Raw genomic sequence first — 16,159 nt, forward strand, 5'->3', positions numbered from 1 at the left:
ACATAACAGTATTAATGATATTCTCACCAATGATGATTCCCTGTGTGGGATAAGCTGAGTATTGAGTGAGGTGTGAGATTTTATTTTTCTCCTCCTCACTTACTACCAACCAACTCTGGCTAAAGGTTTAAGATGATTTTTATTGAGTATTTACTATTTTTATTGAGTTGATTTTTTAGTGAACTATTTTGTCCCAGCGCTGAACCTGTATGAGAGGGTTGAAGCTAGTAGTAGTGGAGTGCTATTATATACACCTCTTTCCAGCCATGAGGTCAGTGACTTCACCTTGGTAGCTTGAAATGATGTGTGGTTGGAGTATTTGCACCATGAAACACATTAGAACTCCCCAACCCCAGCTAGTTTACCAGCACATTAGAACTCCCCCAACCCCAGCTAGTTTATCAGCACACTACTGATTAAAGGTCACCCATAACTTGCAGAAAAACCCTAGTACATGTTGTAGATAATAGTGGTGCTTAAGCCATATAAAATCCAAAGTTTAGAAAGAAAACTAAAAAGTCACCCCTTATGCAAAAAGAGTTCCTTCTTAAGGAACCTAAGAACTATATGCCTAGAAACAGTATGTTTGATAACTAAGCATAAGAGGTTAAAATCTAGGGCACCTGAGTGGCTCAGTCAGTTAAGCGTCTGACTTCAGCTCCGATCATGATGTCATGAGTTTGAGGTCATGAGTTCAAGTCCCACATCGGGCTCTGAGCTCTCAGCTCAGAGCCTGCTCCTGATCCTCTGTCTCCCTCTCTATCCCATCCTCCCTCACGTGCTCTCTCTCAAAAGTAAACAAACATTAAAAAAGAGAGAGATTAAAATCTTACGGCTTTACTCTTAAGTTTTTTCATGTGAGATTAAAGGCTATCTTTAACTTCAAAATAAATTAACTATAGTAATAATTGAGAATTTTTTCAAATATACATATAAACTAATATTCTTAAGATTTTATAAAATGTTATGACCTTTTATATTGACATGACAAAATACATGACAGTATATTGACTGTCCCATAGTAGTGTTTCTAGGCTTTTATGTGTATGTCATTAAGCTTTGACATTAATAGATTTTTTTGAGTCAATTAATGGTAAGGAATACATTCTATCTAGATTGAGTAATATAGAAAAGCTGAGGTGTAGAGTTCAGGGAACAGTTTAAACTCAAAGCAGAATGAGAGCATTGCCAGCTCATCATTCAGGGTTTACCTGAGAGATTTGTAAACTGTCTAAACAAATGTACATAAAACGGACTAAGTCATTAAGCAAAATTCTAAAACTATATTCCAATTTAAGTCTGAACAGGAATTGAGAATAACCCAAAGTGAATTTGATCGTCAAGCAGAGATTACAAGACTTCTGTTAGAGGGAATCAGCAGTACGCACGTGAGTGTTCATTAACTGGAAGTTTGTTTGAAACAGAAGACTTTGGGTCCCAAGGCACTTTGAGGGGGGAAAACTGAACTTCTTTTTCAGTCACTTATCAAGGAAAATTTAAATTGTGGCACTTTCCAAGATACGTGGAGAAATATTTTAAATTTTTGTTTATACTTCATCACCTAGTTCTCCCACTATCATCATTTGTTGGCCTTTATTGGCTACACGTTTTGTTCTTACACTGCTGACCGAGGTCAGTCTCAATAAGCCTTGTAGTAGAATGCTAGTTACTGGTGTTTTGCCATGAGTATATGTCGTGCTTTCTTGCCCCTTGGAATGTAACACTTTTAAGTAGATTGTAGAGCTGAGAAGTAACTGTAACTTTCCTTTACAGGCCCATCATCTCCGCTGTCTCAATGACTTTGTGGAAGCCCAGATGACTTATTATGCACAATGTTACCAGTACATGTTAGACCTCCAGAAACAACTAGGAAGGTGGTAATTTCCTTTTCACACATAAAACTCCTGATAAGAGAAGAAATTCAGATTTTTGCATATGAACTAATGATAGAGGTGAAGATTCAAAGAATTAAAGGCTTGTGTTAGCTTGCTTAAAATCAGATTTTTTTTTTTCTTAAGGAAAGTAATTGTCAGACTTGTTAGGTAGCAAAAACATTTTGAACTCTCCTGGCACCAAAAGTGTTTGAAGTTCACTTTTCTGTGGAATACCTTTGCAATTAGTTGAGGAAGATTAACTAGTTACATTGACACTTATTTGCCCTTAGAGATCAGCTAGCTAATTTATACTTATTCATTACTCACTTGTTCACTGCTTAAAAAAAAAAAAAAAGTTTTGGAATAGTCTGTAAGACCTCAAGCCCATTGATGTTATTATTAAAAATCATATTTTAATATACTTTAAAGCAAAGTGATAACGTATAACATGCATAGCTCAGTCATTCATTCATCAGATATTTATTGAACACTTGCCATATACCAAGCACTGTTCTGTACTCTAGGATTATATCAGCACACAGAACAGGCAAAATTGCTTACCCTTATGGAGTTCACATTGTAAGGTTACACTGGAAATAAAATGATGTATAGGACAAACATGGTCTCTACAAGGTCTAGATGGAAATACCCAGGTATTTAAAGTCTAGCTAGAAATAAAGGCCATTGGGGGATGGGCCAGATGGCAAGTGGAAAGGTAGAAGTGTAGGTTCCTGCAAGGGACATCTAACTGTGACTCAGGTGGGTCTAGCAAAGTTTCACAAATGAAATTATTTTAGTGGAAATAATTTAGGTGAAGAAAGGGGCAGGGACAACAAATATTCAGACAAAGGAAGAACACGCATGTAAAAAGGCCAGGGAAAAAGAGTAGTGTGGCAAGTTCAGGGAACTGACACTAGTTCGTTCTGGCTAGAGTGTACATGGTGTTTGAGTTAAGGAATGGGATGGTAGATGAGGCTAGATGAGTGAAGCAGGGTCATGTCACCAATGTCCTGTAAAGTAAGTAATAGTAAGGAGTTTGAGATTTATATAGTGAGAAACCATTAAAGCAGGGAGTGGGTGATACGTAATATTTGAAGGAAAAATATCAAGAGAAGATAATTTTAAGGAATAAGGTGGGGTTTTTTTAAGTGGATTCAATATTCTTCTCTGCGTAATCCTTTAAAACTGGGTTTAGAACAATATTAGGCACATCCACAAAACCAATTTAGATCTTAAAAATGAATCGTGGTCTGATACCATTGGTTATTCCAATAGGATTTAGAGAAGATTTACACTTCTGTATATTTAAAGTTTTGTTAGTGGTGTTAAATACCTGAAAGCAGAACACCACTTTATCCCCACATCGTCACAACTATTTTAAGCCCAAGAAGCCTTAGTACTTTCTTTTCACTGTGTCCTGATACAGCAGAGGGGTTGCTGTTGTTACCAGCTATACTTGCACTCTGCTTAAAGCCATACAAATGCTTGGAACTCTTCCCCAAACAAAATGCTAGTTATTGCACTTTAGGGTAAGCTCAGACATTACCGTGAAATGAGTGCTGCTGTTCTGGGGAAGAAAGCCTGCCCTCAAAGAATTAGATTACTGGTAAGGACCAGTGATAGAGAGTGGGGGGGGGCGGGAAGAGTTTAAAGTCTTTAATGTTGCAGGTTATGCTTTTTTTTTTTTTTTTTTTTTTTTTTTTTTTTTTTTTTTTTCAACGTTTATTTATTTTGGGGACAGAGAGAGACAGAGCATGAATGGGGGAGGGGCAGAGAGAGAGGGAGACACAGAATCGGAAACAGGCTCCAGGCTCTGAGCCATCAGCCCAGAGCCCGACGCGGGGCTCGAACTCACGGACCGCGAGATCGTGACCTGGCTGAAGTCGGACGCTTAACCGACTGCGCCACCCAGGCGCCCCAGGTTATGCTTTTTAAGAGTGTATAGAAGTATTCAGTTGCAGAACTTGACAAATCATCCAATTCCATGCTAATTCAGAAGCTATTTCTGAGAAGTAGAACCAGGTTATAATAGCAGTGTTAGTAGCAGTAGTAGTAACTGAAAACAGTAGTCATTTAGGAAGGGCTCTACTTGTCCCCAGGCACTCCTCTAGACACCTCATATGTAATGTTACAGTCCTCATACCTGTGAGGGTGGGTACCATTATCCACATTTTACAAATGAGGAAACAGAAGCACTAGTCACAAGGCTAGCAAATGTATTTTATTTTTAAATAATTAGAAGGTTTTAATACATCAAGCTACAGTAGCAGAAAGTCTATAGTTTTTAAAATATCAATAAAAGTTCTTAGAAGGTAAAAATGGTCTTTCAGGGTTTTTGTTGTTGTTTGGTTGGAGGGATGGGGGTTGGGTGTTTTTCTTTTTACCATTAATTCCCCCAAAGTGACATAGGTAGAGGTCAGTGGTGAACAAAGGTTAATTATACTAGTAAATTTGAAAGTAAAATTCCATAGTTAGAGGCTTTAAAAACACGTGTGTATAAACACACTGATGTGGGGAAAGAGAGGTTTTTTTTTGTTTTTAATCTTCAGAAATGTGTATATTTAACCACTGCTGAGGAACTGAGTTCACTGAGCAAGAGATGCTAAGAAATGTGTTCCTAACTTTATAGTAAAACCTGAATTAGAAATTAGTTCTTTTTGTCATTAAAACCCTATTATCTATCAGAGAAACATTTGCTTTTAATTTTTTTTTTTAATTTTTTTTTTTTTCAACATTTATTTTATTTTTGGGACAGAGAGAGACAGAGCATGAACGGGGGAAGGGCAGAGAGAGGGAGACACAGAATCGGAAACAGGCTCCAGGCTATCAGCCCAGAGCCTGACGCGGGGCTCGAACTCACGGACCGCGAGATCGTGACCTGGCTGAAGTCGGACGCTTAACCGACTGCGCCACCCAGGCGCCCCGCTTTTAATTTTTAAAAATGCACTATTCCAGGCATGAAAGATACAGTGTAAACAAAACAGAGCAAATCCCTGTCTTCGTTGAACCTACATCTGTTTGGGGGCAGAGGGAAGTAGAAAATCGATATGGCTGTGAATTACATACTACATTAGAGGGTGATAAATGCTGTGAAGAAAAATAAGTGGAGAAGTGCCTTGGTTAGGGGTAAAGGTTTGCACTAGTTAGAGAAGACAGACCTGAAAGATGAGAGGAAGCAAACCATGCAAGCATCTGAGAAAAATTGCTCCAGGAGAGGGTACAGCAAGTACAAAACCCTGAAGCAGGAACATAGCTGTAATGTTCAAGCAACAGTGAGGAGGGCTCGGCTGGAGATGAATCGAGAAAACGGGAGAAAACGAAAACGGGAAGCTGGGACACATGGGGCTTTGGCCTTTATTCAGAGGTGAGAAGCCTTTGAGGGTTTTGCCCTGAAGAGTGACAGATTCAACTAGCATCTAATAGGACTATTCTTGCTGCTTTGTTAAAGATAAATGCTAGAGGGCATGAGTGGAAGCACACAGAACTGTTTGGAGCTGATTGCAAACTTTTAGCCTATCCAGTCAGGAGATGATGGTGGCTTGGATCATGGTGAATGTGATAGATGTGGTAGAAATGATCAAACCCTGGGTACATTTTAGAGGTAGAACCAGCAGGATTTGCTGACAGACTTCATTTACATAGGGCTCAGAGGAGTTAAGAATTATTGCAGGTGTTTGGCCTGTGCAACTGAAAGAAGGGAGCTGTAGTTAATTAAAATGGGAATGTCACAGGAGGAGGAGGTTGGGTTGGTAGATCACCCCAGTTTTGCACCAGAAGCCCAATTTTAGACATAATGAAGTTTGAAATGTCTATTAAACATCTAAGTGGAGATGCCCAGTTTTAGGATATGCAGGTCTGGAGTTAGGGAGCTAAATTAGAGATACAAGTTAGTGAGTGGTCAGCATATCAGGGATGTTTAAGTCTCAGACTAGATGAAAGGTAGTAAATATAGGCAGAGAAAAGAAGAGGGCTAAGGGCTAAACCCTGAAGTACTCCAGCACAGCTAAGGAAGTGGCGGTAAGGAATGAACAGTAAGGTAAGATATAAACCAAGAGTGTGGCCTGGAAGTCAAGTGAGGAAGGTACAGGAAAGTGGAGGGAAAGGATCCACTGTGATCACTAGATATGTCAAGTGAAGTGAGGAATGTCAGTAGACCATTGGATTAGAACATTGAAGTCCTTGCTGACCTTGACAAGAGTAGTTTTGGTAGAACAATAGGGCCAGATCATGTCTACAGTGTAAGAGAACAGAAGAGGAGGGACTATGATGGTAAGTTTAGATAAATCTTTCAAAGGAGTTCTAGTGTAAAGAGGAACAGAAAAATGAAGTAGTAGCTGGAGGAGAAAGTGGGTCTCGCAGATTTTTGTTTCTAAGATAGGAGAAATCAGAGCATGTTTGCAAGCTGATGAGAATGATACAGCACATAGAGAAATAAGATAGCATGGGAAAAGGAAGAATTGCTAGCGTGATATCCTTGAGAGGTAAAAATGAGATTTTGTGCACAGGTGGAGAAATTAGCCATAGAAGCATAGACAGCTCATCTGTAGTAAGAGGAGAGATGACCACAAACACGTAGATGTGTCCTGATTGTTCTTTTTCCTCTCTGTGAAAAAGGAAACAACTCATCAACCGAGTATAAGGTTAGAGGAGAAATTGCTAGAATTTTGAGGATGGATGAAAGTGTATGAAATATTAGAAGAATGGAAAGTGAATGGACTTAGAGAAATGTATAGTAATTGCTAAGCAGCATTGTGGACCCACTTGAGGTTCCTACTCATAAATTGAGGGCAAGGCCAGACAACATGGTTTTGTACTTTTCTCCTCTCAACAGTAAATAACATGGATACTGAGTAGGTTCATAGATTTTTACCAAATGAGTAATTTAAAGTGAGGAATATAGGAAATGAAGACATATGCAAGGGAGTGATTATAGTAATTACCATGGCCATGAAGGACGTATTAGTAGGACCATAGATCCACTATAGACTTGTTGGAGAGTACTGGGGAAAAAAAAGAATGATGGTCAGACAATGGGATGTTGGAAATTATTATTGCAAGGGTTATAGTTTTTGGAATTAATGAGGTCTAGATGAGGCAGTAGAAATGGGTGGCTGAACTACAGGATCAGGTACAGAAAGAGAAGATACCATGGATCTGAAAAGGCAAAGTGTTGGAAGAATTGTCTCTATGGATATTATAATCACCAGGTGAGATACAGTATCTGTGAGCCAGGAACTAAAATCTTGTAGAAATGGTGAAGGGAATGAAACATCCATAGACGATGGCAACAAGAGATGATGGGTAGTAAAGAGTCAAATAACCTGAAATTCCAAGATTGGGCGAGATTGGTTAGAAGAGTGTAGAAATGGTAATGAGGACCATACAACTCCTACTCCATCCACTTGTAGACTCAATAAGTATGAAAAATAAACACAAGCATAAGAGGGTGAAGGAAAGTTTAGAGAAGAGGTTATGAGACTAACGAGAATTGTGTTGTTGGCTGACTGATTTCCAGATGGCACAGTGGTCATAAAGAGAAGAAGGAAGTTGTGTTTTATTTAGGGATGAATTTCACCCATCTTACCAGATGAGACCTTTTATATTTATTAAAATTTAAATATGAATTTTCATAGGAAATTTTCAACCTTAGAAATGGCTGGATGAGAATGAATATAGGCCAGCCATTTTATGCTCTTTTCCATGTAGTATTGGAGAAACAGTAGCTTTACACTAAATTGAAAATTTTAATTATCTTTAAAATATTTACAAGCACATTTGTCACAGAAATTTCACTAACTTCTTTTTAAAAAAAAAAAAATTTTTTTAATGTTTTATTTTTTCGAGAGAGAGACAAGAGTGTGAGCAGGGGAGGGGCAGAGAGAGAGGGAGACTCAGAATCCGAAGCGGACTCCAGGCTCTGAGCTATCAGCACAGAGCCCAACGCAGGGCTTGAACTCACGAACCGTGAGATCATTACCTGAGCTGAAGTTGGACTCTTAACCAACTGAGCCACCGAGGCATCCCTAGATTTCACTAGTTTCTAATAAAACTTTACTAATTTTCCCCTACAAAAAATACAAGACAGAATGAGCTTGTGAAATTTGCCCTATTCTCCCATCGAGTCTTCATTATGGTAATTATTACTCATAACATAGTATTTGTATGTCCATGTCCTTCCCTTGTGTATATGTCCATAAAGGAAGGGTATTGTTTCATCCTTGTGTCTTTAGCTTGTGGTAGTGATGTTGGACATGTAGATTTTCCATAAATATTTGTCATTTGAATGAATAGGAAAGTGTGATTGGACCAGTTTTATAAAAAGAGTTTGGTTATTCAAATATTTCTCAAAGAATTAACTTGAGAAGACTTCACTCTTGTGGTGGTGTCTAGTATAGAAGTGTTATTCATTGATATTTTTATTTAACAATTCACAAAGGCAAGAAAAGATTAATAAAACATACTAGTAGAAGTTTTTTGGAAGTGTTTTAAGGATAAACTCATTTTTTTCTGGAAATAGCATGTTTTTTTTGGGGGGGGGGGGTTTGTTTTTAAACTTCAAGTTTATAATTGTAAAGACAGCTTTGAAAAAAACTTCCAAGTACTTATATTTGAAAAACACCTGCATGGGGCGCTTGGGTGGGTCAGTCGGTTAAGCGTCCAACTTTGGCTCAGGTCATGATCTCGCGGTTCATGAGTTCAAGTTCCACATCAGGCTCTGTGCTGACAGTTCGGAGCCTGGAGCCTGCTTCAGATTCTGTGTCTTCCTCTCTATGGCCTAAGAGGCATAAGTTAGTTAGGGTACTTTGCTATTAAAATATTACATCTGTAAATCTTTAGCCAAAGTGGAAGTTGGTAGAAAGTAAACACTGCCACCAAGTGGCGGTATTCAGAAGCTATAGTCACTTGGAAATTGATAATTGGCCATTTTTTTCCAACAGTTTTCCATCCAATTATTGTAACAACAATCAGACTTCTGTGGCACCTACACCATCTGCTTCATCAAATGTGATTGGTTCTTCTGCCTTGACTTCAACAAGTGGTCTGGTAATCACCTCCCCTTCAAACCTCATTGACCTTAAGGAGTGCAGTGGCAGCAGGAAGGCCAGGGTTCTGTATGATTATGATGCTGCAAACAGTAGTGAATTATCACTTCTGGCAGATGAGGTGAGTAATATATGGGTTTAAGAAGAAAACTGTATCATAGATTGACATACCTTCTAGTATTATAAAATGCAAATTCTTTATTACTTCTTGGGAAATAGTTTATCATGAATGCTTTCATAGATTTAAGATGGTTATATCAACATTTTATAAAAATTTTAACTACTATTCTTTAATAGAATAGCACAGATTTAAAGTTTCTAACTGCTAAATAACTAGAAAATTTCTAAAACTGCCTCTAATAAAATCCTTTATCTTTCAGCAAAATTAATAATGTTTAAAGAACTTTGATAATGAATAGCTTAAACAAGTTACAAATGTTTATTTTCTAACATAGTTAATAACTGGAACTATTTTATTTTGTAGGTGATCACTGTGTTCAGTGTCGTTGGAATGGATTCAGACTGGCTAATGGGGGAAAGGGGAAATCAGAAGGGCAGGGTGCCAATTACCTACTTAGAACTGCTCAATTAAATAGGTGGACTATGGAAAGATTACCCATCATGACACCAGTATTTATATACAATTAACTCTGAATAAAGCAGGTTTAAGTATCTTCCATGTTAATGTTCTTAGGAGACTGAAAAGAAATACCAGCCGTCAGAAACCAGCCTTTCTGCCAGTGAAATTGCATGGTAAATATTTCATTACAGAATTTATGTTAGTGCTTTCATGCCAAGAATGTTTTCTTACAAAATTCCCTTTCTACTGAGTTTCACTAATAAGCAGCTTCTACTTTTGAGCTCCAACTTAAAGCAGAAGAACTGTTTTCTACTGAATTTTTTCATTAATGGCAAGCTTTTTCTTTTATGTAAAATAAATTTATTGTGAATTGATATCAGTGACTCATTTATTAGGTATAATTTAATAGCCAAAGAATAAAATTAAAATTTGTTTTAAACTGTTGGTTTTAAAAGAGCTCTAGGGTGTAAGCCTCTTTTGTGAAAAATATAATATTTCTGAATGTTTCCATAAACAGAAATGCAGTTAATCTACCATGTTTACCTTGTTTTCCAACAGAAATGGAGTGATTTCAATATTGTATCTCAATGGTTTATTTTGGAGGTTTGAGGGGGGGGGGGGTGGTGGGCCGGTGGTTATTAAACACTACTGAATGATTTCTTTCAAATTTAAGAACAACTAGTCCTCGAAATCCTTGAAAAGGATTACCATATTTCTCTGGTATATATTTCGTTAAGGTTCTAAAACATCTGGAACAAGTTCAATTTGCTAAACAATGTTTTTAAGATTGTTTAATTGGCACAATTTAATGCATAATCAGAACTGGATCTGTTAAGAACATATTTCAGTAAAGAGAATGTGTTCTTATGGAACAACAAATTCTTATCAAAATATTAATTAGTGCAACTACACTCATTATAGAGGAAAATTGCATACAAACAATACATTTTTGGTTACTCAATTTACTAATAAAATTTTGAATATTTATTAATGAACTTAGGTTAGGTTGTGAAACACACTTACAGTCAGAAAATTGCTGTTTGGAGCATTGCTATGAATTAGCAGATTGTTTCCATGTTAGGACTTCTGCATTCATTCTCATTCGTTCATTCATCAAACATTTGTTTGAGGGCCAGGCACTTTGCTGATCAGCTGGGGATACTACCCTGAACAAGATGCACAGTCCTTCCCCCTGCAGACCTTAAGTAAATAAATAGGCAGTTGCCATATAACAGAATCCATGTCATGATAGAAGGAATGCAGGGTGTTGTGTTTGAGACCTTTTGAGTCACTTAATTTGGATTTGGGGAGTGGGAGATGGTATGGAGGGGAAGTGTTCGAGGCAGAGGGAAAAAGAGCCTCGAGCCAAGAGAATGTGACACGTTCTGACAATTGAAAGGAGTTCAGTCTGGCTTACTTGTGAAGTGCAAAAATGTAGTTCATTTCTTCAGGGAATGTTAATGCATTAAAACACTTTTTGGTACTTTAAAAAATGAACACATAACACAAAAAGTATTTTCAAATTTATTTAAGAGCTCCTAATCAGAACTTTGTCAACATGTTGATAATAATTTAGCCCACAGTCCAAACTTTAACAGTAGTTGTTACCCTTTTATTTCTGTGCTGAGACACATCCCTCTACAATTTTATAATTGTACAAAGACACTTTGATTCACACTGTGAATCACCATACTCGTAACCCTAACAGGTGTTCAAGCTGGTTAGTTAGCTATAGCACCAGCCAAGTGAGTGAACTTTTTCTTTCCCCAGAAGGGAAGTTCTGTAGCCAGCCGAGAGTACCATCTTTTATGTTACATCAGTCCAGGTTTAGGATTTAGGAGATCATAGAAAAAATCTAGGTCAACTTAAACAGCAACTGGAAGTGAAGTTTATGGGAAGTAGAGTAGTCAAGGAGAAAAAGTATGCATACTGGAGTGAAACCACCCTGAGTTCAAATCCAGTCTTCCTCATATCCTGTGCTCTTTGAGCTTCAATATTATATAAACTGTTGCTTCCTTTTTAGTAAAATAGGGATAATAGTTATGCCACCTTAAGGTTATTGTGAGGATTATATAGCAAATGTTAACTTGTATGGTAAGTCTTTTTTAGGGAAAAGTTTGACACATAATAGAAACATTCTGTAAATACCAGTTTCCCTTTGTTAGCCCCCATAGCTTCCTGACCAATCCAGACTATAGGCCTTGTTTATGACTGTGTACCAGAGATACCTTTTATATCCAAGCTCTTTTCTACTTACCTGTATCCTCTACCCCCTTTAAATCAGACCTAGATCTAGGTTTAACCTCACCAGAGCGTAAGTTTTATCAGAACCTTTTGTTTTCCATCAAATGAATGTTGACTATAGTAATCCAATAATGTTAGTAACCTTCAATAATGTTAAGGTCCAAAGGCTTCTAGTGCCTTTGTCTACCACAAATCCACCATAATATATGGGCTTGTTCTCATGTTCATTGCTTTTTATGTTAAAGGGGTTTTGTTTGGTGGTTTGGGAGTTTTTTTGGTTTTGTTTTTTGTGGGTTTTTGGTTTTGGCTTTGACTTATGAAGTCGTAAGTTTAATTTTTACTCAGGTAAAAGCCCATAAAGTTTCTTAGGCATAGAAGAAAAGCTTGGGAAGCCTAATAATTTATGGTGCAATTTAAAATTATTTAAATAAGCTCTGTGGCCCAGAGCTTAAAGGTATAGTAACGTGAAAGATGCACATACGAATGATGTAATAAACTTGGAAATAATTGTAGGCTCTTTTACAGACTGAAAAAAATTACTGGATTGCCTCTACATCTGTTCTCAAAGTAATCTAACCTGAAAGGTCATGGTGTTAAATCTTTTTTTATGGTGCTAAATCAGAAAAACTGATACATTAGAACATTAGGTCCCAGAAATGGGAATGTGCCTCATTCTGAGTAACAGGAGAAATAAGAAACCTGAGGCTAGGGTCACCAGTGGGTTCGAGTCCATCCACACAGTCTGCTGTTACCCACTAGGACAAAAGAACAGAATGTGAATGGAGGAGCTGATACGGGAGCACCTTTCTGAGATACTGTGGGAGAGGTGACAAGTGCAGGACAAGAAGCAACAGCTCCGTTTACCCAGAGGCTCAGCTCACCTCCATGCTTTGTTGACAGGATTCCTCAAAAATCTCTTCCCTGCCTCCCAAATGCTTAAAATTTTGAGATCTGTGTTGCCTAGTATGTAACACTTGAAGCCTGAGTAAGGAGCCATAATAGCTAGCTAGCTTTGCCTCAGCCCCTCCCCCAGATGATTAAATGGCTGTTACCTTGTCCCCTTCCTCCCACATTATCCTAATTAGAAAGTCTACTCAGTTAGGGTGCAGTGGTTCTCAGTGTGAGACCCTAAGATGCAATATCAGCATCATCTAGGGACTTGTCTAAAATGCTAATTCGTATATCCAAGTACTTTCTTTGTTTGTACTTAATTTTTTTGTCTTGAAGGGGTTATAGAACTGGTCTTAGTTCTTTCATGTAACATTTTTAAAAAATAGTTTTGAGACAAAAATTGTCTTCTGATCTTTATTCTAGCACTATCATAATTTTAATTATATATAGAGTTACTTTTATAATTTATTTAATATATATCTGTCAATCTACAATATAGGCTCTCTGAGATAGAGGCTATAATTCTTTTGATCACAAATTTCCAACAATACAAGACCTAGCACGTTTTATGTACTCAATAAATACTTGTCAAATGAAAGGGGGGGAAAGGCAATTCGTAAGCCTTATCTGAGATCCACTGAATTAAACCCAGGGGGTAAGGCCCCGCAATCTGTTTTTGTGAGTTTGAGAACCACCTCAGTAGAACAAAAAACTTGCCTTTCACCTTCAGGTACTCTTTGACATCACTTGAGAAATTTTCCCTGCCTTCTGTACTGTCACCCAGCACTGTTCTCAAGGGTAGAGGCACCTTGCTGGGCTCTGTTACAAGTGGGTGAGAAAAAGGTATGCTTAGTGTGTGCAAGGGAAATCTTGCTTGGAATGCCAGTTCTTGGTTGCTGTGGAAGGTTTCTTAGGAATGAATCCCTTAGTCTGAAGAAGGGTAAGCTCTACGACCACCCACATTTCCACTTAAACACAGTGACAGTTTGACATCAAAGCACCCTGACAAGCCATTAAAGCAGTTTCAGACTAATGTTTACATCCCTGTGCCTCAGGTTACTAAGCTCCACTCTCATTCCTACTTCACAGGAGACTTTTTGAGAATTGTTAATGCTTTTTTAATAATACAAGTCATAGATGTGTTGGTAAAAAGGGGGAAAAAATGAAAATTTAGTTTGAAAGATAAAAATCACCTATCATCCCACCATCCGGGAGGACTGTTATTGAGGTATATAGCCTTCCAGACTCTTTTGTGCATTTATACATTTTTTTTTAATTGGAATCAAGTTGTACGTACTGTTTTGTAACTTTTTTTCACTTGACAATACCATAACTATCCTGCTGTGTTGAATCTATTTCTACATCTTTTTTAATGGCTGCACAGTATGCCATCGTATGTGCCACATTTTATTGAACTGTTGTTGACTTTTAGGCTGTTTCCAATTTTTCACTAATAAACTGCTCTAAAGAACATTGTGTTGCTAAATCTTTTATGTGTTCTTAATATTTCTTTAAGATGAATACTTGGAATTGCTAGTGGAGAGAATATGCCAGTTTTTAAAAGCTTTTGTTACTGCCACTTTGCCCCCTAGAAAACACCAATTTACACTTCTATCAGTAGTACGTAAAAGAATACTGTTTCTTTTTGGAGGGCTTCCCACTAAATATTCTTAGGGCCTTCGGTTTAAAACTGAAGTGTAAGAGGAAGGTAAAATGACCCTGCAAAATTAAGACAAGATCAGTCTTAAATTATTCCAATGTGACGTCATTTACTGTTCTACTTTCTATGATGTGTTTTGTAATCCTTTGGGAATGTTTGTAGTACTAGCTTGCTCCTTTAATTCAATCTCCTGGAAACACAATCACCTTTCTGACTGTGGTGAAACGGTAAGAGAACAATCTTGAGTGGAACCTTGTAATTTTTTTTATTGTTTATTTTGAGAGAGAGAGAGAGAGAGACAGGGGGCAGGGTGCAGAGAGAGAATCCGAAGCAGGCTCTGACAGTGCAGAACCCGACTCGGGGCTCGATTCCATGAACCAGGAGATCATGACCTTAGCTAAAATCAAGAGTCAGACCCTAAACCGACTGAACCACCCAGGCACCCCTGTAATGGGGCCCCTCTGCATTCTAGTGCAGGCTTGTAGTTGGTTTTAGAAAGCTTAGCTATAAAAAAGAAGAGAAGTAAAAACTTTGGAAGGTAAGCAGAACACTGACTTTCCTCCTTGAGCCTTTTTGCTCAACTCTAGAATGAGAGTAACATAAACCTTTCTTGTAGGGTTGAAAGGAGTACCATGTTACAAAGTGCCTGGCACCCAATAGATAATAATTTATTACTCTTTCCAGCTGAGTGTGTTAGGGCAGCTGCTGTTACCAACCTCAGTGGAGTGAATATCACGGCTGTTGCCGAATAAAATCTTCCTGGAAGCTGTCGTGATAAATGGATATTGCCTGGTATATCCTGCTATACCTACAAAATCTAGTTCTTTAACAAGCTGTCTAATTTTTGCACACTTAGGCATTCAAGTACCTAACCAGAATAAAACTCTCGGTCAAGGTGTAACATAGAAGATTTCAACTGCTATGCTTTTATGGCCATAACAAAGTGGTGATCAGATTATTCTAAAATGGTGAGCTGGACAGGCCGACCATGCCAGACTTCTCCTAATGGAAACTGCCCCACACTAGTCTGAGAACCTGGCACAAAGGGCTCAGCTCAATATACAGGTAACGGTAATTTGCTAAGTCCCAATAGCATCTCCAGAACTAGAGGACAGAGAATTGATCCATCCATAATGGAAGAAATTTAGAGATGTATCTAAATTCTAAAAGTTGCTCAGCAGTATTTCCAAAAGATAGATGTCTCAGGGTTAACAGCTACAGTAATCATAGCAGACAAAACCCCAGAAACCAACTCGTCACATTTGGATGAACCCCAGTAAGTTTAAATTAGCCTCTAGTCTGTTGATTATAACTGGGAGCTACTCAGCCAATAAAAACTGAGTAATAAGAGAACTAAAGAGGGATGTAAGTAAGAAAGCCTATAGAGGAGGCTTCAGGTTTGTGAGAACAAAGCAGAAGTTAAATGATTATAAGGTAAAAGAAAATGGGGTATTATTACAGCAAATATTTGGAAGCCTGATGCACTGGAGGGTTCAGCGCACATGTTTCTGCCCTGTCTCACATTCCAGTGACAGTGTCTGAAATACTGGGTAATCCCCAGCAACCACATATTCTGATGGCTGCTTGCCTTCTGTGTAGTTTCTTCTGTTCGGTCTGCCTGAAGACCCTCATTTGTTAAGAGCAAGCTCAAAGGCTCCCTCCTCTACGAAGATATTCTGGACTCCCTTAGGCAGAATTAATTATCCATATATCTATACGTGTAACTCACCTATAGCATTTATTGCCTTGAATTGCAATTACTTGCCAACATAGCTGAGCTCAAGGACAGGGACCTTGTGTCCCCTAACTCCTAGCTCACCTAAAGCTGAGTTCCAGCACCCCCGAAGCTGCTTCCAGCATTCTAATT

At 38.0% G+C, this 16,159-nt stretch overlaps 1 protein-coding gene and 1 long non-coding RNA gene across 6 annotated transcripts in view; both read left to right on the plus strand.

Moving 5' to 3' along the window:
* Positions 1–9,871, plus strand: part of SH3GLB1 (SH3 domain containing GRB2 like, endophilin B1) — a 36,353-nt gene extending 26,482 nt beyond the window's left edge. For all 5 annotated transcript variants that reach the window (XM_045478153.1, XM_045478148.1, XM_045478149.1 and 2 more), the window contains 4 exons: positions 1,299–1,388; positions 1,774–1,874; positions 8,813–9,038; positions 9,402–9,871. In XM_045478153.1, the coding sequence (XP_045334109.1) occupies positions 1,299–1,388; positions 1,774–1,874; positions 8,813–9,038; positions 9,402–9,509 (525 nt within the window). In that variant the 3' untranslated portion in view covers positions 9,510–9,871. The remainder of the gene's footprint in view (positions 1–1,298; positions 1,389–1,773; positions 1,875–8,812; positions 9,039–9,401) is intronic.
* Positions 1,881–4,582, plus strand: LOC123598180. The gene is made up of 2 exons (XR_006712436.1): positions 1,881–3,542; positions 3,796–4,582. It is a non-coding gene; the product is annotated as an uncharacterized LOC123598180 (long non-coding RNA).
* Positions 9,872–16,159: the final 6,288 nt, after the last annotated feature.

Source organism: Leopardus geoffroyi, chromosome C1, assembly GCF_018350155.1.
Source record: "Leopardus geoffroyi isolate Oge1 chromosome C1, O.geoffroyi_Oge1_pat1.0, whole genome shotgun sequence".
Lineage (NCBI taxonomy): Eukaryota > Metazoa > Chordata > Mammalia > Carnivora > Felidae > Leopardus > Leopardus geoffroyi.